Here is a 25,492-nt window from a genome sequence, read left to right as displayed (position 1 = left end):
AGAATACAAAAATACTATTGCCCTACGTGGCAATCTACAATGCACTGGAAACTATTTCTATGAGCTGATTGATAAAATTCAAACGTAATAAGAAAGCGAAAAAAAAACAAGTGAACTTACCGCTCCGTTGGCATCGGTGGTAGCGCCCCCGTTGGCGGCGGCAGCTGCAGCAGCGGCCGCTGCAGCCTTCTCGGCTTTCGCCGATCGTCCCTTGCCGCGTCCACGTTTCGATTCCGGTTTCAGCAGTTGCCCATCCGGCCCGTAGAGAATCTGAAAGAGTTGCGGTAAGCAAAGACACAAGCCTTTAGTTTTCGGTTGTTCTCCGTGCAGCAGCGCTGCGATCGGTTGTTGGGAAAAAGTTCCATTGCAATTGAAAAATATGGGAGAAGCTTTTCGAGCTAAATGTGCTGTAGGTCGATGAAAAGTTCTGTTGTTGGTCGACGATTAACGAAAGCTTCGAAAGCTAGGGCGAGTCTTCGCACTAGAAACCGAAAGCTCATGCTATGGTTTCGCTAGTTACCGCGCGAGGGCATACGCTATCGTGAGCCTGGTATCGGTTTGAACCGTTTCCGATGAAGATGGGTCACGCATAAGGACAGCTGTTTTGTTTGCCGGTTGGTCGTTGAAGCTATCTGAACACAAAATAAAGAATATAAATGCCAAGAAAGCCGGTTGCTTTCCGTTGGTTATCGGTGGCTACTAGATGAAAATTAAAACCTGAGCAGATGTTATTTTTATAGGGATTTTATGTTAAGGCTAGGAGTTTACGGCGATGACTTAGCAGGCTATGCTGGCTTTATAATTGGTGTTGGTAGGTTTGGGAGTCGAATCCAGGTAGGTTGGGTGAAATTTGATCGGCTTGCTCATCACATCCGTTCTATGAGGATTTGTTTTTACTGATTTTCTAAATAGTTCCCAGTTAGAAGTTCAACCAAAGCGGTTCAAAATCGACTAATCGATCAATTCAACACGAGATTTGATTCTCACAGAGAATTGCAATAAAACTCTGTTAGAAAACGGCTGATTTATTTTTTTCACAAGATAATTTTTGAAAAATCATCTTCAATATTTAAAAAAAAATAACTTTAAACCTCTAAGTCTGTTAAAATAGAGCCTGGAATCAATCAAATCCAGTTGGAAGTTTTTTTATCCTGTTTGTGTGAATTCTCCCCAGGATCGTTGCAACCAACTCCGTGAATTCCTCTCGAAATAATGGCAATTACCCAGCGATTGTCGGTAAAAAATGTTCACTTCATTAAAAAGTCCAGCTTCTTTGTTCTCAGTTTTTCTTTTTGTCTGTCAAACGCGGGCCGTTTTCGTTCTGTTCCGTGTCATCGACCTGGGAAACGTGACTCATCTTCTCAAATCTTACCTCTAGCAACCCGGGGAAAAAAACGGCACGAAAATAGCGAAAAATGTTCCCATCAAGCTACCGTCGTACCAAGCTCTCCAGCCTCTTCGGAAACTCTTTCATTTTTTTGGCAATTCAATGAAGCCTCCGCTCTGTGCTGCTGCTGCTGCTGTTGTGCTGAGCCGACAAAGGAAAGAAAAATCTTCACATCGCATCTTCGGCAGAAGTGGAAAACTCATCTCAACAAGGCTAAAAACGAAAAGAAAAATGTACGAAACGAAACGCGCTGCCTCCTCCTCATCATCATTGCTGGCCCCGGCCCGATGATGTTCAAAGTTCATTCACCGGTTGGTTTGTGGCACGACATTCGTTCGCTGCGTTCTCTCTGCTGGGGGTAGCCATTTTTCCACGGAAAACTCCCGAAAGCAAAAACAAACACCACCCGGTCCCTTCACCTACTCTCTGCTGGATGCGTTTTTCCCTACATTTCAATTTTTATTCCCGCCTGCTCTACACTGCAGTGATTATTGTTTTCACCCATTCTCCCGCAGCCGCAGCCGCAGTTTGCCCAAAAATAGATGACATTCGCCTTGAGCAGAAGTCTTCTTCACCAGCAGAAGATGGAAGTCATTAGAAATAAACAAATCGGAACAGAAGGAACAGATTCGGTAAGCCTCGAGGTGTGCCTGGCGGGAAAAACCAAACTAAATGGAAGAAATACCGAATCGGTGGTGGTGGTGGTGGCGTCCGAAAATAGTCTCCCAATTCTCGGGATCAAAAAATCGAACCCAACCAGTCACCAGTCATCTTATTTCCTCTCGCTTCATCCATGTTGGGTTGTTTGCAGCGAATGTGTGGAAAACGTCGGAGTCCGTCCGTTGACACGAGGTCCGGGCGGGTGCGCGGCGGCACTATTCCATCTGTCTCGTACGGTCGATTTTTAGTTCAATGGGACAAATGGTTGCAGCTTGTATGGCCCGGTTTTGTGAGACGACTTCATAGGAGGCCGGATGTTCGGGTTCGGGAAATTCGTTGTTTTGATTTGGCTGGCATGGTGGCAGTGACATATGTGTAAATAGATTGACGGGGTATTGTTCGATCAAGAAAGTTAAACTGTTGCTTGGAATTGGGAAAAAGGCCACAAAATCAGACCATATACGATTTCATATGGTATTGAATTTTCAACATTGTTTACTGTCGAATGGACTATCGCAGTATATGAGCAAGTAACTGGCAATGCCACTTGATCGAAGCATGCTGAAAGACGGTTATTGATTGATTTTTCTTCTGTTTATTTCAACAGGGGAGAAAGAAAAAAGAAGTAGGCATTGCTTTGACATTAGCGCAAATTTTTCTTCGTGTGTGATTTTGACCAAAATTGGAATTTGTTGGGCAAAAGGTAGGCCGCGGAAGGCAAATTTGATTGGTGATTGTGTTACTCATCACATCCCTTGTGCAAAAATAAACTTGAACAACACATAAAAACAATTTTTCTTGGATAATATAAGATAGGGATTTCAAGAATTGTCTCTAAACAATATTTTTCGTAATTTTTTTTTGCATCCAAACCTTACTCGACATTCGAATAACCGAGTGCTCTGAAAACTATTAAAACTGAAACTCTGGGTATCTCAAATTTGACAGATTCAATGTAGAGTTTTGTCATTTTGGAAGGAGAAATGACCGAAATCATAGATATTTATGCATACCGATTGTTGCCGACCTTAAAATAGGATTCCGAATATAAAGTAGATATTCGAATTTTGAAATTATATCATTAATTTTATGATGTCATTGATATAGTAAAATGAATGAAGTTTCGGTGTCATTTCCAGTAAGGATTTCAATTTAATTTACCGCAAGGTAACTATTACCATACTCTAACTCGACAACTGTATGAAACATTTGCACGGTTGTAACTCAAAATCTGACTAGAATACATTTAAACTTCAATAAAACATTTACTTTTTAAGGAAATACATTTTACCGGAACTCTAACAAACAGTAGAGGTATTTCTACACCATTCCGGTCTGAATGAGTTCCATGCACGGACCAAAGGTGTAAATAGACCTTAAAGTTCAGTGCAGTGGATTGGATTCACGGAAATCTTTGTTCCGTGTGTAGAAGACATGTCAAATATCGCAAAAAATCGTTAAACAAAACTTACACGAACCAAAAAAGACCAAAAGAGCAAAACTACTAGCACCAAGAACATTCCCTTTCCAAGAAAAACTGCACTTATTAACGTCACTCAGTTATAAACTTGAAGTTTAAGTAAAATAACAACTTTTATGATCTACCGAACTCAAGTTGTCTTGAAGGTATTTGTCGAGATTCTGATAAATTGATATCTTTAGTTTACCGATTTCGCGGTTAGATCTTGTTGGGCGTTGAGCATTTGTTGAACGACATACTGAACGAAATACTCGTTCAGTGTGTTGGAACGGTTTGTTGTTGTTTTCTGTTCTACAGAAATAGTGTGAAAATTGAATGTTTTCTTCATATAAAAAGAAAATGTGTTGTTATTCTACATGAAGTAAAAATATTCTACAGGTATGTTTATTGAAAAAAAAAGATGGTTAGAAACTTCCACTTGTGTTTGGTGGTTGTTTAAAGTCAAAAATACGATTTTGAACGAAAAAATCCGCCATTTTGTAGCTGCAAATTCTCCCCAAAGTAACAAATAACAAAAAGAGGCGGTCTGGTATTTCACAAGTAGAAACTGTGTGCAAATTTTGAACAAAATTGGTGCAGTAGTTTTTGGACAAGGACTTTCAAAAGCTGCTTTCGCGAGAAACACGTTTGAAGTTTTTTGTCTATAAAATGTGTGGAAATAATTTATTACTCAAGAGAGTCTAACATTTTCAAAAAGTCATATTTTTTCTTTTATAATTTGTTATAATGAAACAAAATTGTTTATTTTCATTGACACAAACATTGGAAAATTTTACCTACCGTTTCTGACCACACTTCAGTCATAGGGAAGAATGGAAGATACAGAACGAGGTAGCCCTTGATACTAATTTTTGGCAAATTTCAACCACTTATACTTAGAGCAAATTTAGCAGCTGGAAGTTTTAAATGGGCAATCTATAATAGAATTAAAACTAGAACAAGCCGTTCCAGTTTTATTTATTCTTCTGTCAAATTCAAAACTAGCATACGATGCCGTTCTGTTTCTCTATATTTGAAACACGAGTGAAACACTATTGGTGCTACCAGTTTTTCTTGTTATAAAATCCAGATTTAAATTTTAAAACTGACATAAATTATGCATCTAGAACTAAAACACTACTGAATATGCCCTTATATTTTAGGTGGAACTGTGCGTTGATAAGTTTTATATATTTGAAAATGTTCGAATTCAGGCTTACGTTATTTGAAGATGAACATTAGAAAAGATCACACGTGCAAATGACAGTTTCTCTTTGTTTGCGTTTTTCGATCGGGTATCACGGTACTATTGACCAATCTCTAATTCTTTACATAGAATAATGAAATAAATCATAAATTTTCGAATGTAAATAAAGACAAACTGTCATCTTTATATGGGATCTTGACCAATGTTAATTGAAATTTGTTGTTGATAGAATTTATTAAGAAAAACGATTAAAATCAGAGCGAAAACTGGCAGAAATTAAGAAGAAGACTCTGGTTTTTGGTATATTTACAGTTTTGTTCGGAATCATATTTACCATGGAACCCAAGAGCCAGGTCACTTTTTCAAAAATCTGTGATCGATCCAAGAATCGGTCTGTGCAAAATATGTGCACACATCATTGGTGATTGAAAAACCTTTTTAATCCACTTAGTGGTGTAATGCTGCCTTACTCATGTTATTTATATTTTCGAAAACTTCACAAGAAGATTTTGTCAAGATTTTTTGTTCAAACTTGAATAAAATCAAAAACTTTTTTTGTGTATAAACTACCATAACCTTTTCAATTTGTAATAAGTTATGTCAAGTTAATATTTAAAAATGGCAACTCTGCACGCTATACAAAATTGAACAGAGCACGCTGTGTGCAAGGCGCTGGTGTTTTCCTCTTCCGTACCAGCACGTTCTGAAGCGTACCGATTTTGCATAATTTTGTATGACAGTTTGAAAGTTTTGATACTCATCGCTCTATAATGTCGAAACCGGGAGTCGGATCTGGATGAAATTGCACAGTATCTTTTAAGACACTGGAAACGTCAATTTGAATCATTTTTTGTGAAAATTGGTTTAACCGTTGCTGAGAAGTCGAAGTGAGTTCTGTTTTTGGTGATTTTCTTCTCTATTACCGGTGCTTTCAGTAGCGGAAAATGAAGACTAGTAGTCCCAAAGGAATTTTATATATGCATTAGCTTACAAGGTCTGCCAACTAGATGAATTTACCAGTATTTTTTTTTGATTTGCACTTCGTTTCGCGATCACTTTTGAAAAAATCTCGAAATTGGAAATTTTTCATTTATCGTGCTGCAATACTGTAACCAAAACTTGGATCTGGATCAATTCTTCGGGGACTTTTTAAGAATTTCAAGACCTTTTAGTTGCATCTTAGTTTGTAAAAATCGGTTGAGAAATTTTGCGAGAAAATCGAGAGCGCATTTTCTCATAGATTTGCACATATTGCCTTGTTATTCCGGAACCGCAAGCTGGATAATGATAAAATGTTTGTGAAAATTGGTTCTGGCGAAAAGGCTCAAACGGCGAAAAGGCTCAATCGCTCTGTCGGAAATATATTTTCTCTGTGCTTTGCCTAGCAAATTCAAGACTGTTAGGGGCTCATTGGCAGTCTGTGATCGAATCGAAACACAGATTATTCTGTGAACCTGGCATCGCTGCATGGAATTCCTAATGAATACTTTTCGCTCATTCTTAACTTCTTCATTTTTCAAAAGGCACTGATGGGATAGCCATCAATCTGTAGGTTTTAATAACATCTTTAAAATAGAAATTATCAAAAAAAAATTAAAACCATGCTCTTTTTTATTTAACTTTTTCGGATTATTTTGTAATTATAGAAAAAAAAACTAATTTTTTTTTCAGTGTATATTTTTTAGAGTGCCCTATCGATTCCCTACAACTTCTTCCTGAAGGCAATTTTTGTACAATTAACGGTTTCCGAGTTACAAAGATTTGAAAAAGGCAGTTTTTGTGAAATGCAAAAATACATACGCCCTTTTTAAAAATCAGTCGTGAGTCGGATTGACCTCTCAATCGGTTCAAAACTTATGGTTTGCCATACTGCAGCCACGTGCAAAGTTTCATCCAAATTGGAGAAGGTCGAGTCTAATGATCTGCTAAGCATTTCTGGAATTGCTCTGGAGTAATGTCAGAGACATAACTGGACATTCAGCTGAATTAATGAACTGAATTCAGAATTCTTTTTGCAAAATACTGGTTCGGAATTCATAACAAGAATTCTGCAACAATCCATGTTTCGAATTTATTTCTGGAACTGAGTATTACCTTAACCTTAACTAAGAAACTGAATTCAGTTCCAAAGTCTAGTTCACGAACCTAAGTTTCGAGTTCTGTTAGAGCATGAAGGTTCTGCATTTTGGAAATTAACTTTGAAACTAAATTTAGGTATTATGTTCTGAAACTGAATTCAGGAAAAAAATTCTGAAATTGTGTTCAGGAACTTTCGTTTTCTTGTCAAACTATGCTTTGTTACCAAAAACAAATTTAATTTGACATCAATATAGCAAACATGTATTCCTACCTAACACACAAAAACGGATGGGTAATGTCAGAGACAAAACTGGAGGACGTGAATACGAATAACATGACACTGATAGAACCTGAATTCTGGACATTCAGAAATTGGAATTAACATAAGGAGCTTAAATCGGAATTCTTTTTGCAAAATACTGATTCGGAATCCAGACTAAGAATTCAGTTCATGAATTTAGCTCAAGAATTGTGCAAATGAATTTAATTTCAGAATCCATGTTTTGAATTTAATTCTAGAACTTAATTCTGAAACAAGAAACTGAATTTAATACCAAAATCTTATTCCAGATCCCAAGCTCCAAATTTTGTTTGAGCATGAAGATTCTGAATTTTAAAAATGAATTTGAGAATTAAATTCAGAACCAGGAAGCGAATTCTGAAACTGAATTCAGAAAGTAAATTATGGTTCAAAAGTCAGTTTCAAAATTCTGGTTCGATGTTCAGATCCAAAATATTGTTTCGGAATGCAGATCTAGCAATTTTACCGAAATTCTCTAGTTGAATATCTGAATCAGAATTCAGGGTACAAAAGCCAAACTTGAATTAAGGCACTAAAGTCAGTTCCATAATCTAGTCAAAAATCTTGCTCCAGAATCTAGAATTAGGATTCAATTCCAGAGTTTTAGTTTTAACTTTTCAACTTTATACTGAAACTAAATTCTAAACCTTAAATTACGTTCGGAATTCTGGTGGATCAGAATCCAGGTTCTGGATTCAGTTCCAGAATCCTATCCAAATGAGACTTTATACTACGCCGAAAGTGTGTTTTTAATGTTGCTGGTGGAAGGTTCAAATCAAGACGTTCAGTTCCGTCCGACGCACTGGAAGAAATGATCGATTTTAATCCATATTTCATATTCGTCCAGTTGGACATCGAGACTGATATGTGCCGGACTATCTCAAAACCGTCGGCTCGGATACAAGAAAAAAGGTAAGCAAGCGTGATGAGTTTTTCTCGTTTGAAAAAACTTAATTTTTAAGTTTTTTATGGTTATCTCACACTGTGGAAAGTTCAATCATAAATTGCTGATCATATTTCTGATGGCACAGAGAAAGAATGTTGCAGTTGCGTGTAGTACAATTCGAGATATTTACGATTAAATTCTACCCATTCTTTCACAGAGTGTATTTTGAAAAGGCGACCCAAAGTAAAGTAAGACGTATTTACGTCGAGATCGAACAGTACTTTGCTGTGACCAAAATCATCATTCTTCACCAGCTAGGGATCTTTACTTTTGTCACTGAGTCACGAGTTTAGTAAGCCCAGAAACACCTCAGAAAAAAACTACACTATACATTAGCAATCCCGACCCCGAACAAAACAGTACTAACCTAGTTCAACATCGGCTAGCTTGAGCCATCAAAACAGTCGCTATATTTTACGCCCAGACAGATTTGCCCGTCTCGCCGGACCGACTCGAAAGCGGCTGAAGTCGCTCAGGGCTCCCCACACGTAAGGGGGAGGGGCAGAGGGGTCTGTGTGTTGGAACTACGTATCGTACCATTATCGAGCAACCGGCTGAGAAGCTACCGCACACACACACACACAGTACCCACCCGAAAAAGCTTCCGTCCGCTGTGGGAATTTCGGTTCCTTCCACCCACTCAGTTCATCTGTATATCGAAATTTACCGAACAACCGGCGACCGACCGCCTGTGAAGGGTCTGGGCCCCCCCTTGACGCAAAAGGTCTCCCTCGACTGGAGGGCGTATCGAGCTAACCGATGAAAGTATAATAAAATGGGGGCGAATGTCATAAACGGGATCCCCTTCTTGCATCGAACCGAACGAACCATTTGGGACCAGCTGACGGATTGTTTCGATTATTGTGAGCCAGTGTCAGAACCTACCTGGCGTTTCCATCGAAAAATCATGGCCATAAAGCGAAGCATCTGGAATAAAAACTTCAATCCCTTTCACCGGCAAACCACAAAGCTGAGGGCACTTTCGCAATTTCCTAAACTTGACATTAGCTTAAAACACGGCTTATAACCCTTTCCGCTTTGCATGCCGGCTGTTCCGGAAATTTGGAAACAATAGCCGAAACGGAGTGTCACGCACTTTTGACACTTTTCAAGGTCCCCTTGTGGAAATTTTTGGCAATCCCCATTGCCGTAGCCGCCGTCTGGCTCCGAACGAATGAATGAATGAAGGTCAGGTGCGTACTGTTTTTGGGTAAATAATTCATCAACAGCCGAACAAGGGTGCGCCTTCAACCCCCTTTCCGGCACTGTCTGCTTGCGAATTGGCCCACGGTGGGTGGGGGTAAAGCCAGCCGTTCTATTTTCGGCTGTCGAGCTTAGGGGCGACATTTTGTTTCAGTATGAAATTGCGCTGCAAAACGGTATTTGTTCGTTGTTTGTCTAGGATCTAAGGTTTAGGGGACAGTCACGATAATAGAGTTGAGTGGTGTCAATAATCAGGTGTTATGATGGAAGGTTCTTTCATCGGTGTCAAGGTCGAAAGCGCTTCAGTCTTCTAGGTCTGGCTAATCCGAAGTGCTAATAAATTTCGTTCGAAACCAAAACACTACCGTCTGGTCTCCGTGGAGCGACAGACGATGGGATCCCCTCAAATCAGTGAGTAGGCGAGGGATGAGAAAAAATAGAGCAAGATTAATTTTCTGGCAACCACCGATGCTGTGCGAAGGAAAAGGAAAACAACGGACGGTGGTATTGACGGAAGCTGTAGTAGCTGTAGAGAAAACTGGGCGGGAGAAGATTACATGCGTCTTTATGGTTTGCCGTCTCGATGGTCTGAGCGCTTCTTGTTGCCGTCGAGGGGTTCCAAAACACCAGAGCACCGAGTTTCGCCGCTCGACTACCAATCGTAAACAGATAATAAAAGTTAACTTGATAAACACCGACATTTCGGGCAACTGTCGAGTTGAGTGTTGAGTGAGCTGAGTCTCCGTGGAGATGTACACGGTCATAATCGTTTGAAAACAATTAATTGAAATACTTTGAGTGTTACTTTGCGAAATGAAGCCATTTAAAGGAATTCAGAACCACAGACGCGGTTACCCCTGCAAGTGATTCTCGGTTAAACGAATAATTATAGTGGGTTCATGTTTGTTGGACCGAGGGGCCCCATTTGAGTCGGGGGGGAAGGAAGACCTCTTACACAATCAATCAAACTAACAGCGTTGCAAAATCTTTTGGTCTTCTGTTGCTATCTGAATTATCACATTTTAGCTTTTCTCTATCGGAACGGACGTTCCGTTAATGCAAGCACTTTACAACAGGCATCTACTACAACGGATTATCATGAATAATAAAAATATTTTCTTTTTCAAGTGTCAATCGTATGCCCATCTCAGTAGAAGGGAAAACTGTCACAGAGATCAAAGCAACCTATTGGACGGGGCCGTTCCAGTGTTTGCCGATGCAAATTTCCACCGCCAGCTTCGGTTTCGATAAAAGTAAAGGGGATCATAATTCGAACAACGATTTTTTTAATTCTATCCGTTTGATTTGAAGATCAATAATGAGACTCATATATTCGAAGAATTATGATTAGTTTTAGTGCTTTCCGAAATTGGATCCTTTTCAATGATTTGACAATTCATTCATATTCGCACAGACGCACACATTCTCATCTACCGCACTTTTTCTAGTGCTCTATCAACACGATTGACAGCTTAGAATCTACTTTTCATCGTCAGTAACAATCCAAAAATTGCACAGATGACTTTCTTTTGCACCTTTTTAATTGAATTTCACATTCGACTCCATTTAAACTTGCTTTATAACGAAATAATATGCATACAAATTGACACTTTGCATTGACTCTAGACCAACATGCGAAATATGCGGAGTTCCAAACTCCAGAAGAACAGTTGATAGAGATTGGGGCAACATCGATGAAATCACATTTTAAATATTAACATAGCACAATCCATAGTTATGATTGTTGAAATAATCAAATACTTTCTGTTCAAATGTATATGGATCTATATCTATTTTCCTACACAGCAGAAGCAATGTAAATTCGTCGTGGTTTCATGTTATGTCAATATAGTGTATTGTTACGTCGAAGCACTTTTTACACTGTTACAATTCGGTTATAAAGTATGCCCAAGGTCTTGCCCAATGATTGCGTTTTTGGCTGTATTTTTAACAGCTGGTTCAATATTTGGGCTTAAGTCATAGAAAAATTATTTTTAGCTTCCCGTAATAAGCTTTCGTATTTTCGCCAAGCATACAAATGAAAATGCTGACGCAAAAAATACTATCGCGTGACAACTCCATTTTCTATTGCTGTTGTAGTAAAGTCCCGAGGGGTTTGTTGACATGGCGATCACAACGGGGATCCACCATTATAGTATTATCGGACGATAAAAAAGTGATAAAATGCCAAAAATTACTTCAAAGAAGTGTTAAAATGGTCAATACGATTCGAGAGCTGTTTATTTAAAAAAATTTACATTTCACTTCTTCTCTTTACACGAAAGAGACGATGATTTTCTGAGATTTTTATGTTGATTCATGCTGAAAGAATTTTAAACAAGAATTATTCTGAATATTATCAGTTTGGCTTGAACAAAACTTGATCAGGGCATTTTGGTTTTCGAAAGTCAAATTGAGATAAAGAGTTATTGTTTTCGAGTAGTACTATAAAATAAAGTATAACATACATTGTTGATATTGCTGCTTATTCTCTTTTAGCACACGGTCAATATTTGACTAACAAAGTAAATTATCAGAATCAGATCGCACAACTCGAGTGTCATAAGCCTTCACTAACAGGTGGGTCGTCAAAAGGTGAGATAACTAAGTGCTCACAAGTTCCTATCTCATGCCTATGACCGTGTGACTATGATGACATTTGATCAGTAGAACGGCGTCGAGTGGGTGCTATCGATGTCTGCGTTAGTAACAGAATTAGAGAGTGCGAATTGGTTTGTATGTAATAATTCACTTGAAACGCAAAAATTATTGAAAATACTTCAAACAGGTTAAGTATTTCGCCTTGATATTGCTGAAGTGTATTTCAACCCTTAATGTGACTTGTCAGCTTGTTTTCGTGAAAAGCGTTTGCAGTTCATAAAACAGCATTTTGCATATAACCCTTACATAATTGACGTCTAAAGCAAAATTAAGACGTAAGAATAACTTTTTATGCGTAAATTATAATTCTTTTCTTATTATAAGTGTTTTATTCAAGAGCGTCTATTGAAAAAATATCCCGAAGTGTGCAATATCACACTATTTTCCAAGGGTGCAATTGGCTGGTTCAGAAGATTAAAGATTTCGAAGGTTTCGATACGGTAAGGAATTAAACATTGACCGCAAACTCGAGTATTGGTAAGATTAGAAAAAGGTAATCATTCATACAAAACTGAAACGTCGATTGCTTGCCAATCGTGGGATCGAAAGTCTTTCCGTGATGTTTGAATCCATTTGATGCAAACATTTCATTTAAGCGGGGTTGCCCGATGGAACGGTGACCTCGGAACATGATTTGCTCTGTATACGAAATGGGTCATGGGAATTCGATTGTGTCAACATCTCCCTGAGTCCTGGACTAAAGTTATTTGCATGCAAAAGCAAAACGCATGGAAATATCTTTTTTTTGTAAACCGCTGCCAGACAGTGGGGCTTGGTATAGGTTAAACACCCCCCCCCCCCACACACACACACACACACACACACATACATATATGAGCCTTCACTAACAAGTTACTGAAACATTGATGACACTTATTATTTATGAACACTCCAAGAAAAATAAAAATTATAAGGTACAATTGGCACTCAGTTACGTCTCCAGCATCAGGTATTATAGCGTAAATATTGCATGATAAATCGGATCTAAATTCAAGATCTTTTTCCCTCAAAATAAAATTTCTGCTTGGCAAATGATGCATCCAACGTGGTAAGCCGCGCCTGGTCATGTTTAGACAATGTGTCATGAAACGTGTTCTTTTCTACACTGATTATGAATGTCAAAAGCAAAGATGTCAGAGGTAAAAATTGAAAATCAAATCAAGCAGGGTTGAAAAAGTCTGTAAAATCGAAAAAAGTCTGCGGACTCAAGTTCCCTATTAAGAATGGAGCACGAAAATGGATAAGCGAACAAAAAAAATATCGCGATGATTTTAAAAGCCTGTAAATTTTGACGAAAGTCAGCAAAATACTTGATTTTCTGAAGGACTGCAACAAAAAACATGTCTGCAGCTTATATAAGAAATCTACAGAGTTTCAAATGAATCTGCAATACTGGCATCTCTGGTCAAAAGCATACACTCAAAATACAATCTCTCTACTTTTTGATATCTTTCCTAATTTTGAGTTATTTTGAATCTTTACTCCATTGTTGATAAAACACAATGAGCAATACCACCCAATGGCGAGAGTTTCGTTCGATAAACCAATAAACTAAAATTAAGTAACCTGAAACTGTGTGAATATAACTCAACTGTGGAGTAAATAAAACTTACTCTTGAGTAGATATAACTCAGCTTTAAGTATATTTTTACTTGTGCGTTATGTAAACTCCTTAGAACTACTTTACCTAAAGTTAGGTTATTGCATGGAACCTCGCGATTGAGTGAAAAATACTCAAAATTAGGTAGCTTTGCGGTATACGTGACATTTCTGCCAAAGCACAATTTGAATTCGACCGTACAATGACTAAAGGGTCTTACTGCAAATGCGAGTTTCTTGCACATTTCCGGTGAATCTCTCAACGGGTGTTAGTGCGGTGAAAATTGGAATATTTCGTGAGAAAGAAAGAATTTTTTTTCCTTACTATGGCGACTCGACGTAGCCACACAGGAAGATTTTCGCTTGTAGTCCAGTGAAAAGAAAGTCCAAACTGGCAAAAATGCCTAAGTTACTGTGCCATCAATCGGCGTCATCTCAAGTGAGGTGACGGGAGAAGAAGAAGCAGAATAGTGTCTTGCATTGTTTACATTCTTTGTGTACTATCACGGAGTCATTGTGTCTTCCAAAGTGATCAATAATAATCGAAAGCTTGTGGACTTGGCTTGTAAGTTATGCGAGTAATTAAGTGTAAAATATAAAATCAATCTGGCTATTCGCGAAAAAGAATGTAAACAAAGAGAAACTGTTATTTGCAGTTAGGCCCTTTCGTAGAGGCACGATTTGTTTTTTGCCGTCTACCAACATGCCGGGTTCACAGATTAATCTGTGTTTCACTGATTCTCAATAATATTTTTATACAGAATTCAAAAAATGACACAGATTTCTGAAACCGATGACAGACTAACAAGTCTTGAAAAAATACTAGAAAAAACACAGTGAAAATAAACATTTTTCCGACAGAGTGTGAAAGTAGCGAGACCTGTTTTGTTTGCCCGCAGAAATGAGTGTCGAGAGTGCTTTGCATAAAATATCTATTTATTTGTATTCACTAATAAAATGAAATTTCTGCAATGAAAATATGTTAAAGGATGTTACTCCAACGTAACTCTCTCAAGAATTATTAACGACGAAATTTTATAGTTTTTTTTTATCAACAACAATCAAATTGAAATTTCATATACTTATCTAGTTTGAAAATTTTGACTTCATAACGCCCATAATGCAACGCCAAATCAGGTTTTAAAACTCACTATCTGACAATAAAGTTTCATGATTTCTTTGGATATTAGTCCAAATTGGTTTCAAATTATTATACAAAGTGTATTTCACTGCTTATTATCAAATATCAGTACAAAAGATTTCCATTTTAATTTATTTGTCCGTTGAATAATAAACTTCTATCTCGTCACTGCAATCAACTAATAACAGTTTATACGGAAAAGGTAAATTTTCCTTCCTTACTTTTTGTGAAATCTGATTAAAACTGTATTAAATTTAGGAAATATGTATAAAATTTATACTCTGTGTTAAATCTGTATGCGCATGTAAAAATCAGCATAATACAAACAAATCTGTATAAATGGCATCTCTGGATGGGAGAGAGAACATTTTGAGAACCTTTTTTTATTGTGTGCTATTGTTTTCCATGTGGATTCCAATTGAATCACGATTGACCGAATCAAGTGATTTTCACATATGAAGTGTTAAATGTAGTTGGATTCAATAGCCAACACATCACATCCAGAGGAAAAAAACACATCTAAGCTAAGTGACAAAGAAACAAAAACTTGGATCTTAGTGAATTTGTACATGAAATCCTAAAATTTGTTTTCAGATTCAAATGAAAAAGCATATTAAATTGAAGTACCTATTTTTATCAGTGTACCCAGTAATCATTTGAAAATGGCCTGCTCTGGTTTACATCAAACAGAGATGCCAGGTCTGCAGATTTGTCTGCAAATCGAGTTTTTCGCAGACTTTTGAAATGGCCGCGCCGTTTTCTGTTTTTGCTCGCAAAGCCAGGTTTCTGTGTTATATTGTAGTTTTCGGCGGGGTGTAGAATGCGACAGAATCACCGCAGAATAGCGAAATAATGAGCGTCCGAATCATAGGTGCCAGGTTGCTGATTAGCATGTAAATTTTCCGATTCTTGTGTAAGCAGACTCTACAGGTTTTTGAAACTTTTATATACAACCGTCAAAGTTACAGACTTTTGAACTTGCGTTGGGCTTCTTGTTTGTTCTTTCTTGTCAACTTATAAAATTTAACACTTGCACTTCAGGATTTCTAGTATGCAGACTTGAAAGTTTTACCTGGCATCTCTGTCAGGAGTTGGACAGTTGTTTTAACCCCTTCGCTGTCTATTGTACTGCAGTTTACAGTATTTTTATATCAAGCATCAGAGCGAATAGAGAAATAAATCGTCTGGCGAATTAAAGGCCAATATCAAAGGGTTTCTGTCAAAGACGACTGAATTTTTAGAGTAGACGATTTACAATTTTTTATGGTAGTTTATTTTTATAGTTAATGTTGATAATGTGATAAAGTGAAGCAGGTTTTGAGGTTTTGAAGATAAAGACGTCGATTAATACAAAGTATCATTGCATAATTATTCTGGTTATAAAAACATTATTATTTAAAGGTCAATTTAAAAAAATATTTCTCTGGTTTGTGGTCTCGAAAGGGTTGAATCGATGCGAATGACAGTTTCGCTATCTTATCGCATCGCATTCCTTGTTAACTGCCAGTGAAAATTTCAATACTTTATAGAGAAATGAGAGCCCGAGGACATTTTTTCAGATTCACAGACTTTTGCAGCACTGTCTGAAAATATTGAAAATTTCTACCTGGCATCTCTAACGTCAAATGTAATTTTTTAATTTCTTCAAAAGAGAAGAACGATGACAAAAATATTCGTTCAATTATGAAAAGGGATTGTGAAATTTTCAACCTGGTTTTACCATTTGATGCACACTCTCGGTGTAAAGAGTTAGAAGTAATGTAATTGTAGGAAATATGAATATTTAGAAATGTTCAAAGGAATATTTTATCAGGTCGAACTCCGAGTCTGAAGAAGAGAATTTTCAATTGAAAAGTAGTAGAAATATCAAGCTTCCAATTACTGCTGCAGCAGTTCGGAAGAGTTTGTGGTGACAAAGTCAAGCTCCTCCCGAAAAAAAACATGTTTTAAGAACGAATAAGAAAATTTAGATTATATCAAATGAATATCATCATGCCGATGCCTCCCACTGCTTCACACGGATATGAAGACAATCAGTCCAATTCTGCAACTTCATCGTTCAAGAATCCGACCGATTTCTTTCTGTTTTTTCGTTCGCCTCCAACCACCAGCATCATTAACGCATCTTAAAACCCAAGACAACCGATCTGGCCTGCAATTTCCGGTAACCCCTGTATGCGAACTCGAACAAGCGCCAGGAGGAGGAGGTGGAGACAAAACAGAACCTCCCCCTTTTTAATACTTGTTTACCGAGCAACTTTCCAACCATTCGGAAGCTCCCTGCAAGTGCAAATAGACATCCACCGGAGCTGCTTGAGAGCTTCCGCTTCGGGTAGCATCCATCCAAGCAACCACCGCCCCAGTTCCAGTCAGTCCATCATCTAGCAGGAGCAGGAACAGAATCAACAGCAACAGCAGCAAAGAAGGCGGTGGTAAACCCCTTTTTATCGATGCACAAGAAAACGACATCTCAGCAACCGATTCGAGCGACCTGACCGGGACGGGGAGAGTGCTGCGATGGATTCATTATGCCCTTTTGATAAAAGGATGCATTAACGCATCCAGTGAAGGAAAGAAAAAGTGCGTGCACAATCATGCATTTGTTGTTTGCTGCCGTCCCGTCCCGTCCTGTCCCGTCCTGTCCCTTTCCGAACCGCCAAAACTCTTCGGTAGTGTGGTGCCTCGTGTACCTCGTGCTCGGTGCAAAGTTTAATGATATCAAGGACCTGCCTCAATGCGGAGCACATTAAGGCGGGTACTTCTTCTTATCAGCATCTCGGGGGAAAATTAACGCACACACATCTGTGCAATCGGAGCAACTTTCATTGAGCCTGCCGTTGGTTTTTGTTCAACCCGCTGCTTGTTTCTTTTGAAAGGCCCTACGCACTGGAAGTTGTGAAAGGTTCCGTCGTGTATCCTCGATCCCAGCCACCACCTCCCCCGCTCCCGTTGGCTGAGGTAAATCCCTGGTTTGTTTTGTGTGTTTGCCTACCTCATTAATTGTTGGTGTGGTAGCTGGCAATGGAAAGCGGCAAGGAATTTGCGCTATCGGGACGTAGGATGAGAAGGAGAGTTCAAAGAACTTTCCCTGCTCTAATTAATCATAATTTCAACCCTCCTCTGTTGGGGTTGATTCTTTCAGCCGGCATCTTTTGCGTCTTTTTTTTTTATTGCGATTTCAAGACTTCAAGCAAGTCATCATCGTCATCGTCATCGTCAGCATCGTCGTAGTCGTCACTGGTTGGTTACAGTGCAAGAGGGTGGCATCTCAGTGCGTGTTCGCAACGCCTGTGTCGTTGTGTGTGTTGCTCTCAGGAGGACGTAAAAAAAAGGGGGCACACGCATTAACTGCAGGCAGAGTAGGCTGAGCAAGCGGATCGGATATGCAATCGAGATGGCCGGATCACACCCACACATTGAAGTAATCAAAACCTTTTCCGCTCAGCATGCGGACGCTTTTGATGCATTAATGCATTTAATCACTTTCCGTTGCAGTGCCGTTCGGTTGGGTAGGGAGAGGGAAAGGAAAGATCCTCCACCACACAGAACACGACCATGACGAAGGGATGCCGAATGAGGACAGAAAGAAATTGGAGAATGTTGTTTGCGAATCGGGATCGGCGGACGGTTGGTGGAAATGTGCGGCACAGTTTGTACAATGCAATCGTCGATTGATGCGTGTTCAAGTTTGAAATGTGTGTACCGGTACTTAATATTGAAGAACTGACGTAATTATAGCCGGTTTGTTTGATTAAGATGTGCGGGATTTGTGACTGCCGGTGGTATTTGCATACGGCCTTTGGAGTAAGGTTGAAAAGGCCGCTCTTCTCTCACTCCCTGGAAGCCGAATCGATCATTCTTTTTGAACCCTTAATGATGTCAAGTAAAGTGCAATGAACCTTAATCCTAGATATTCGACAATGGCCGTAACGGAACGGAAGAGTTTTCCCCCAGGTTTTCAACACAAAATTGGCAAGTAAAATCCTTTTAGTGGTTCTACGAGTTGAACAAGTATTGACAGGTTTCATGATTGATGAAATTGTGTTAGAAAATACTTGATGAACTGAACTTTTGAGCTGTTAAAATTAATACTTGAGAAATTTGGTCTAGAGCAGAAAGACTGATTTCAAATCTATTTGCTTTCTTTCACTATTCACTTATTCACTATTCTTTCACTATTGGGCGAAGTTCTGGTCAGTTTTGTGTATTGACTGTTTTTGGCACGTATTTGACCAGTTTTTCCTCGTACCATCCCAAGACGGAGTTGACAAAGTGATGGAGAATCGTGGTGTCTGATCAATGGTAGCAATCGCCTTCGCGGACATTCTTTCTTGTACACATCTTTATTGATAGAGTAGGTAGAAACGATACTGTTAGATTTTAACCACAACTACATATGGCCTGCCAAATCAAATACTTGTAATTTGGACATCTGTTTTGTCTAGAAACTCTCGGCAAACGGCGTTCCTTTGCATTGCGCATTGACAAATCCAGACCCGGAAGCTGGCAAAGTCGGATTTTGCTACGGTTCCACTTGAGGCGACGTCATTTAACTGAATGTAACAAGAATTGTAAAAATGTTGTACCATGGAAAATGGTTTCCGTGAGACAAATCAAAATCTTCGATGAAAGTGTCGGAAATTTTACGTGTTCAGGCCTTAAGCGATAGCCAACCTGAAGCAATATTATTGTATGTTCGTCCTTGAGGTAGGACTAAAAAATTGCGCTACCTGCCGCTTCCATTAAAATGTGCTACAAAATGCACCGTTCCAGTGACAACAAAAAGTCTCAATCGACCTGAGAGTTTAACTTTTTCTTGCTTTTGAAAAACAATCGATCTCTTCATACGAGCAGTTAAATACAAACAATCACTCTCTCCAGGATTTAATTCCTGCTTCGAGGGTTTTTGTTTTGCTAAACTAATCGTTCAAAAGTCTAAATTATGCTTCTGATGGGAAGAAACCTGACACGAGCTAAGAAGCATAAGGACCGGGATAGGTTGAAAACGATTCTTTCAGATGGAGCATTTTTTTAATGTGAGTTCGAGCGAAGCGTGTCTGGTTGGGAAACAGTACCGATTTCGTTCAGTGCACAATTAAACATTCGACAAACTCGCTAATTATTTCTCAATGCGGGCACTTGATAGCCTGAACCTTCTGGCATGTTCGAAATTTACAAATGAAGCCTTGCGAAATTAACCGGAATAATTTTTTTAACCTGACAATAGACATTGAGTTTCCCGAGCAGAAAATGAACCGAAGCATGGAAGTCGCCTTTGTCGTGCCTGGAATCGAATCATACGGCGTGAACTCTGTCGTACTCGCCTGAGTCTTCATAAGGAGTAAATTTACTGGAAAATCTATTACAAATTTGACAGACATTTCGGGAATTTCGAAGTTCGCGGTAGAAAATTTATAAGATTCATTGTTTTGTTCGTTTTGTTTGTTTAGTTTGTTTAGTTTTTTTTAGTTTGTTTAGTTTGTTTAATTTTTTTCTAGTTTGTTTAGTTTGTTTAGTTTGTTTAGTTTGTTTAGTTTGTTTAGTTTGTTTAGTTTGTTCAGTTTGTTTAGTTTGTTTAGTTTGTTTAGTTTGTTTAGTTTGTTTTATTTGTTTAGTTTGTTTAGTTTGTTTAGTTTGTTTAGTTTGTTTAGTTTGTTTAGTTTGTTTAGTTTGTTTAGTTTGTTTAGTTTCTTCAGTTTTTTTAGTTTGTTTAGTTTATTTAGTTTGTTTAGTTTGTTTAGTTTGTTTAGTTTGTTTAGTTTGTTTAGTTTGTTTAGTTTCTTCAGTTTTTTTAGTTTGTTTAGTTTATTTAGTTTGTTTAGTTTGTTTAGTTTGTTTAATTTGTTTAATTTGTTTAGTTTGTTGATTTTGTTTAGTTTGTTTAGTTTGTTTAGTTTGTTTAGTTTGTTTAGTTTGTTTTGTTTGTTTAGTTTGTTTAGTTTGTTTAGTTTGTTTAGTTTGTTTAGTTTGTTTAGTTTGTTTAGTTTGTTTAGTTTGTTTAGTTTGTTTAGTTTTTTTTAGTTTGTTTAGTTTGTTTAGTTTTTTTAGTTTGTTTAGTTTGTTTAGTTTGTTTAGTTTTTTTTTTAGTTTGTTTAGTTTGTTCAGTTTGTTTAGTTTGTTTAGTTTGTTTAGTTTGTTTAGTTTGTTTAGTTTGTTTAGTTTGTTTTGTTTGTTTAGTTTGTTTAGTTTGTTTAATTTGTTTAGTTTGTTTAGTTTGTTTAGTTTGTTTAGTTCTTTTAGTTTGTTTAGTTTGTTTAGTTTGTTTAGTTTTTTTTAGTTTGTTTAGTTTGTTTAGTTTGTTTAGTTCTTTTAGTTTGTTTAGTTTGTTTAGTTTTCTTTAGTTTGTTCAGTTTGTTCAGTTTGTTTAGTTTGTTTAGTTTGTTTAGTTTGTTCAGTTTGTTTAGTTTGTTTAGTTTGTTTAGTTTGTTTAGTTTGTTTAGTTTGTTTAGTTTGTTCAGATTGTTTAGTTTGTTTAGTTTGTTTAGTTTTCTTTAGTTTGTTCAGTTTGTTCAGTTTGTTTAGTTTGTTTAGTTTGTTTAGTTTTTTTAGTTTGTTTAGTTTGTTTAGTTTGTTTAGTTTGTTTAGTTTGTTTAGTTTGTTTAGTTTGTTTAGTTTGTTTAGTTTGTTTAGTTTGTTTAGTTTGTTTAGTTTGTTTAGTTTGTTTAGTTTGTTTAGTTTGTTTAGTTTGTTTAGTTTGTTTAGTTTGTTTAGTTTGTTTAGTTTGTTTAGTTTGTTTAGTTTGTTTAGTTTGTTTAGTTTTTTTTTAGTTTGTTTACTTTGTTTACTTTGTTTAGTTTGTTTAGTTTGTTTAGTTTTCTTTAGTTTGTTCAGTTTGTTCAGTTTGTTTAGTTTGTTTAGTTTGTTTAGTTTGTTTAGTTTGTTTAGTTTGTTTAGTTTGTTTAGTTTGTTTAGTTTGTTTAGTTTTTTTTAGTTTGTTTAGTTTATTTAGTTTGTTTAATTTGTTTAATTTGTTTAGTTTGTTTAGTTTGTTTAGTTTATTTAGTTTATTTAGTTTGTTTAGTTTGTTTAGTTTGTTTAGTTTGTTTAGTTTGTTTAGTTTGTTTAGTTTGTTTAGTTTGTTTAGTTTGTTTAGTTTGTTTAGTTTGTTTAGTTTGTTTAGTTTCTTCAGTTTTTTTAGTTTGTTTAGTTTATTTAGTTTGTTTAGTTTGTTTAGTTTGTTTAATTTGTTTAATTTGTTTAGTTTGTTGATTTTGTTTAGTTTATTTAGTTTAATTAGTTTATTTAGTTTGTTTAGTTTGTTTAGTTTGTTTAGTTTGTTTAGTTTGTCTAGTTTCTTCAGTTTTTTTTAGTTTGTTTAGTTTGTTTAGTTTCTTCAGATTTTTTAGTTTGTTTAGTTTGTTTAGATTGTTTAGTTTTTTCTAGTTTGTTTTAGTTTGTTTAGTTTGTCTTGTTCGTTTGTTTTGTATGTTCGGTTTGTTTTGTGTACGTTTGGATATAGGATATTGTTTGAAAAAATGAACATTCGAAAAAACATTGAATCTTAGATAAGATGCCTTAAACAAATTCTGGCAAATAAAGAGAGTTTCTGCGTAAATATGGAAAGCGCAGCACTTTTTGTTTCAACAGTGTTACGCTCGAAGAAATCACACAAGCCTAAACTTACTCGTTTTTTTTTGTATTTCAAAAAAACATATTCTAACTCTTATTTCAACAGGCGTTCTACATCGGGACTGATTCTGAGATTTTACAGAAGTACAAAAGGTTCAACTTCGCAAAAGAATTACCTCTCTGGCAGGTGATCTATGCATGTGGTAAAATGAGTCACCCTTTAAAAAAACCTGTAGTACCACTGATTTACCATTCAGAGTTGAATGTTACGATTTTGAAGACATGCATGTTTTAAAACTATGGGAACCAACGTTTTTGAAGAGATTTTCGGATTGAATATTATCGTTATTGCACTGCCTCATTTGAGCCGCTTTGACTTACTCAATTTATCTTCGATAAGGTGATCTTTTATTTAGCTGACTTGAGACATATTCACCTAAGAAACAAAATGGGCATAGGAGAATTAACAATTAGTTCGATGAATTGGCATTCACGAAATGGTCTCCGAAGTGACGGTATTCGATGAAATGGTATTCGGCGAAACGACATTCGATGAAATGGCCTTTGGTTAACCGGTGTTCCATAAAACGATATTCAATGAAATGATATTCGGTAAAATGGCGTAATGGTTTGTGGTGAAACTGCATTTAAAAACATGGCATTTGAGGAAATGACTTTCGGAGACACGGTATTCAATGTAATGGCATTAGATGAAATGGTATTTGACGAAATGTCCTTCGATGAAACTGCGAGTATTTAAATGACCTATGCGTTTGATTGAACGGTATTCGGTGAGACGGGATGACCTTAGGCGAAACTATATTTGAAGAATTGGTACTCGTCAAAATGACCTACGGAGAAACTGGATTTGACGTAAGGTCGGTCGGCGAAATGCTATTTGCAGACACGACATTCGACGAAATGGCCTTTGGTGAATCGAAATTCAATGGAATGGTTTTGACGAAATGACCTTCGGCGAAACGGCATTCGATGAAATGGCCTTCGACGAAAAATGCCTTTGATGAATCGGCGTTCAATAAAACGTTATTCAATGCAATGAAATTTGGTGAAACGGCGTTTGATTAAACGGAATACGATGGAATGGCCTTCGGCGAAGCTCAATTTGATGAAATGGTATTCGATAAAATCACCGGCAATATAACGGCATTATATGAAATGGCATTTGACGAAATGACCTACGATGAAACTGCATTTAATGAAATGACCTTTGCGGTTGATTGAACGCCATTCGGTGAAACGAAATACGACGGTCTTCGGCGTGTTTTCTGTAACAAAAAGATGCTCGACGAATGACGATTCGATGAAACGACATATAATGAAATGACAGTTTCAGTGAAACGACACTCAATTGCATGGTATTCGGCGAAACGGAATACGACCGAATGGTCCCCGGCGGAACTGCATCGGATGCAACGGTATTTGATCAAATAGTTGTAAATGACACGATATTCAATGTATCAATATTCGATAAAATAGCATTTAAAGAAATGGCTTTAAACGAAACGATATTTAATGAAGTTATCTCCGGTGAAACGCCGTTTCATTAAACGGCAAAACTGTGTTTGGGGAAACGGTATTCGTCTAAATGGCCTTCGAAGAAAAAACATTCAGCGAAAAGACGTTCGACGAAACGTCATTCGATGAAACCATATTCAATGAAACGGTATTTGATAAAATGGTGAGCCGACATTCAATGGAATGACCGTTAGCGAAATAACGTTCGATTAAACGACATTCAGCAGAACGGAATAGTTTCGGCGATACTGTATTAACGTATTCGATGAAACGATATTCGACGAAGCAGCATTCTAAGAAATCTGTTATCGACGAAATGACCGGAGTCCGTTGATTCGATCTGTTCTTTGAATAAATTTAATCCTATTATATTTATTTACTATTACTTATAAATGATTCAGAGCAAAATAATCGAATGCTTCTTGTGTTTGAAGTGATTTCGGAGATGGGACAGTCCCGTGCAGAGCTCACATCTGTCTAGGTTTATTTATATCAAACGATTTACCGAAAATCTTGCTAAGTTCTACCCGATCGAGGTCGGGTTGCATTAATTGACCCTGTTCATGACCCATTTAATTTTTAGCTAATAGAGTCAACTAACTTCTATGATGTTTCCATTATTGCAATCATGAAGCACTTTATAAAGTTCTCAGAACAAGTTAACTTCAAGGGGAGAATGATTTTATACAATATTACAGATGCTTGTTCAATCAACTGGAATTTTATTCGCAGACCCAAGAAAGAGTTTAGGTTAAGAAAAACGAATTCGAATACTGTTTTGCTGAGCGTGAAAATTTGCTGACAATATCGTGAACAGCATAAATATTGCTCAATTAATAAAAATCATTTTTTCCTGTATTAACAACTTTGAAGTCGTCGGAAAACGACAGTTTTGAGATAGAGCCAAACTATGCACGGTCCGAAATGGCTGCCTTGAGGAACGCTAGAGCCGACAGTGAAGAATGGCTGTTATATATTCGTCGAACTCGTAACGAACGGACAATAAATTTTGTATGTGTACTAAGTTCGTGGAGGTTGATTGATTTGTTTCAGATATGTGATTTCAACAGTTGTAGGTGAGAAAAACCAGAACTATAACTTTGAATAATTTCGACACAGCTCACAGAGTTTTATTTTTCCTAGAATACTGCAAAAATATATGATGCCTCCTATGAATCTAGTGACGTGTCTGATTTTAAGGATATATAGAACAGTTTTTACATCAGCAGCAGGAGGCGATTCTTCAGAACAACCGATGAGATTTCATTCGATAATAATTTCAACCTGTGAATTTCATTACAAATCATATCTGTTGTAATGAATGGATGAGACTCAACGGGAGTACGGTTAGAAATGTTGTTTGCAGCCTCCGAATGTGATGTGGAAAGAAGAGAAAATCCTATCGTACTGCTTGAGTAATCTCAATTATAACCCAATAATTGTCCGTAGGTATCACATGCTTCTGAGTACTGTGGATCGTGGAGTAATGGTAGAGGACTGTCTATGGCTATTTTCTATATTTTTTCAAACAATGGACTGATGATCGAAATGAAAAAGTTTAGTCTAGGTTAGATCCGAAGTTGAACCAGTTCTCATAACCATGATAACATGTGATAACGAGACAGAAGGAGAGATGAAGAAACGTGTGGCTATCGTTTATAGGACTTTTTATCATCGTAGCTAGTTGAAATACTGTAGCAGGTAACCTGGTTCTGAACTTTTTGGAATGGAATCTGTTGACTAA

The 25,492-nt window shown here is 37.1% G+C and overlaps 1 protein-coding gene across 3 annotated transcripts in view; it reads right to left on the bottom strand.

The window, feature by feature from the left end:
- The window catches only part of LOC131436880 (methylcytosine dioxygenase TET), a 406,314-nt gene that overhangs the window by 281,195 nt on the left and 99,627 nt on the right, over positions 1–25,492 (bottom strand). For all 3 annotated transcript variants that reach the window (XM_058605845.1, XM_058605847.1, XM_058605846.1), the window contains exon 4: positions 121–270. In XM_058605845.1, coding sequence (XP_058461828.1) covers positions 121–270 — 150 coding nt within the window. The remainder of the gene's footprint in view (positions 1–120; positions 271–25,492) is intronic.

Source organism: Malaya genurostris, chromosome 3 (assembly GCF_030247185.1).
Source record: "Malaya genurostris strain Urasoe2022 chromosome 3, Malgen_1.1, whole genome shotgun sequence".
Classification (NCBI taxonomy): domain Eukaryota; kingdom Metazoa; phylum Arthropoda; class Insecta; order Diptera; family Culicidae; genus Malaya; species Malaya genurostris.
The sequence above is the reverse complement of the archived record's forward strand: the minus strand, read 5'-3'. Positions and strand labels throughout refer to the sequence as shown.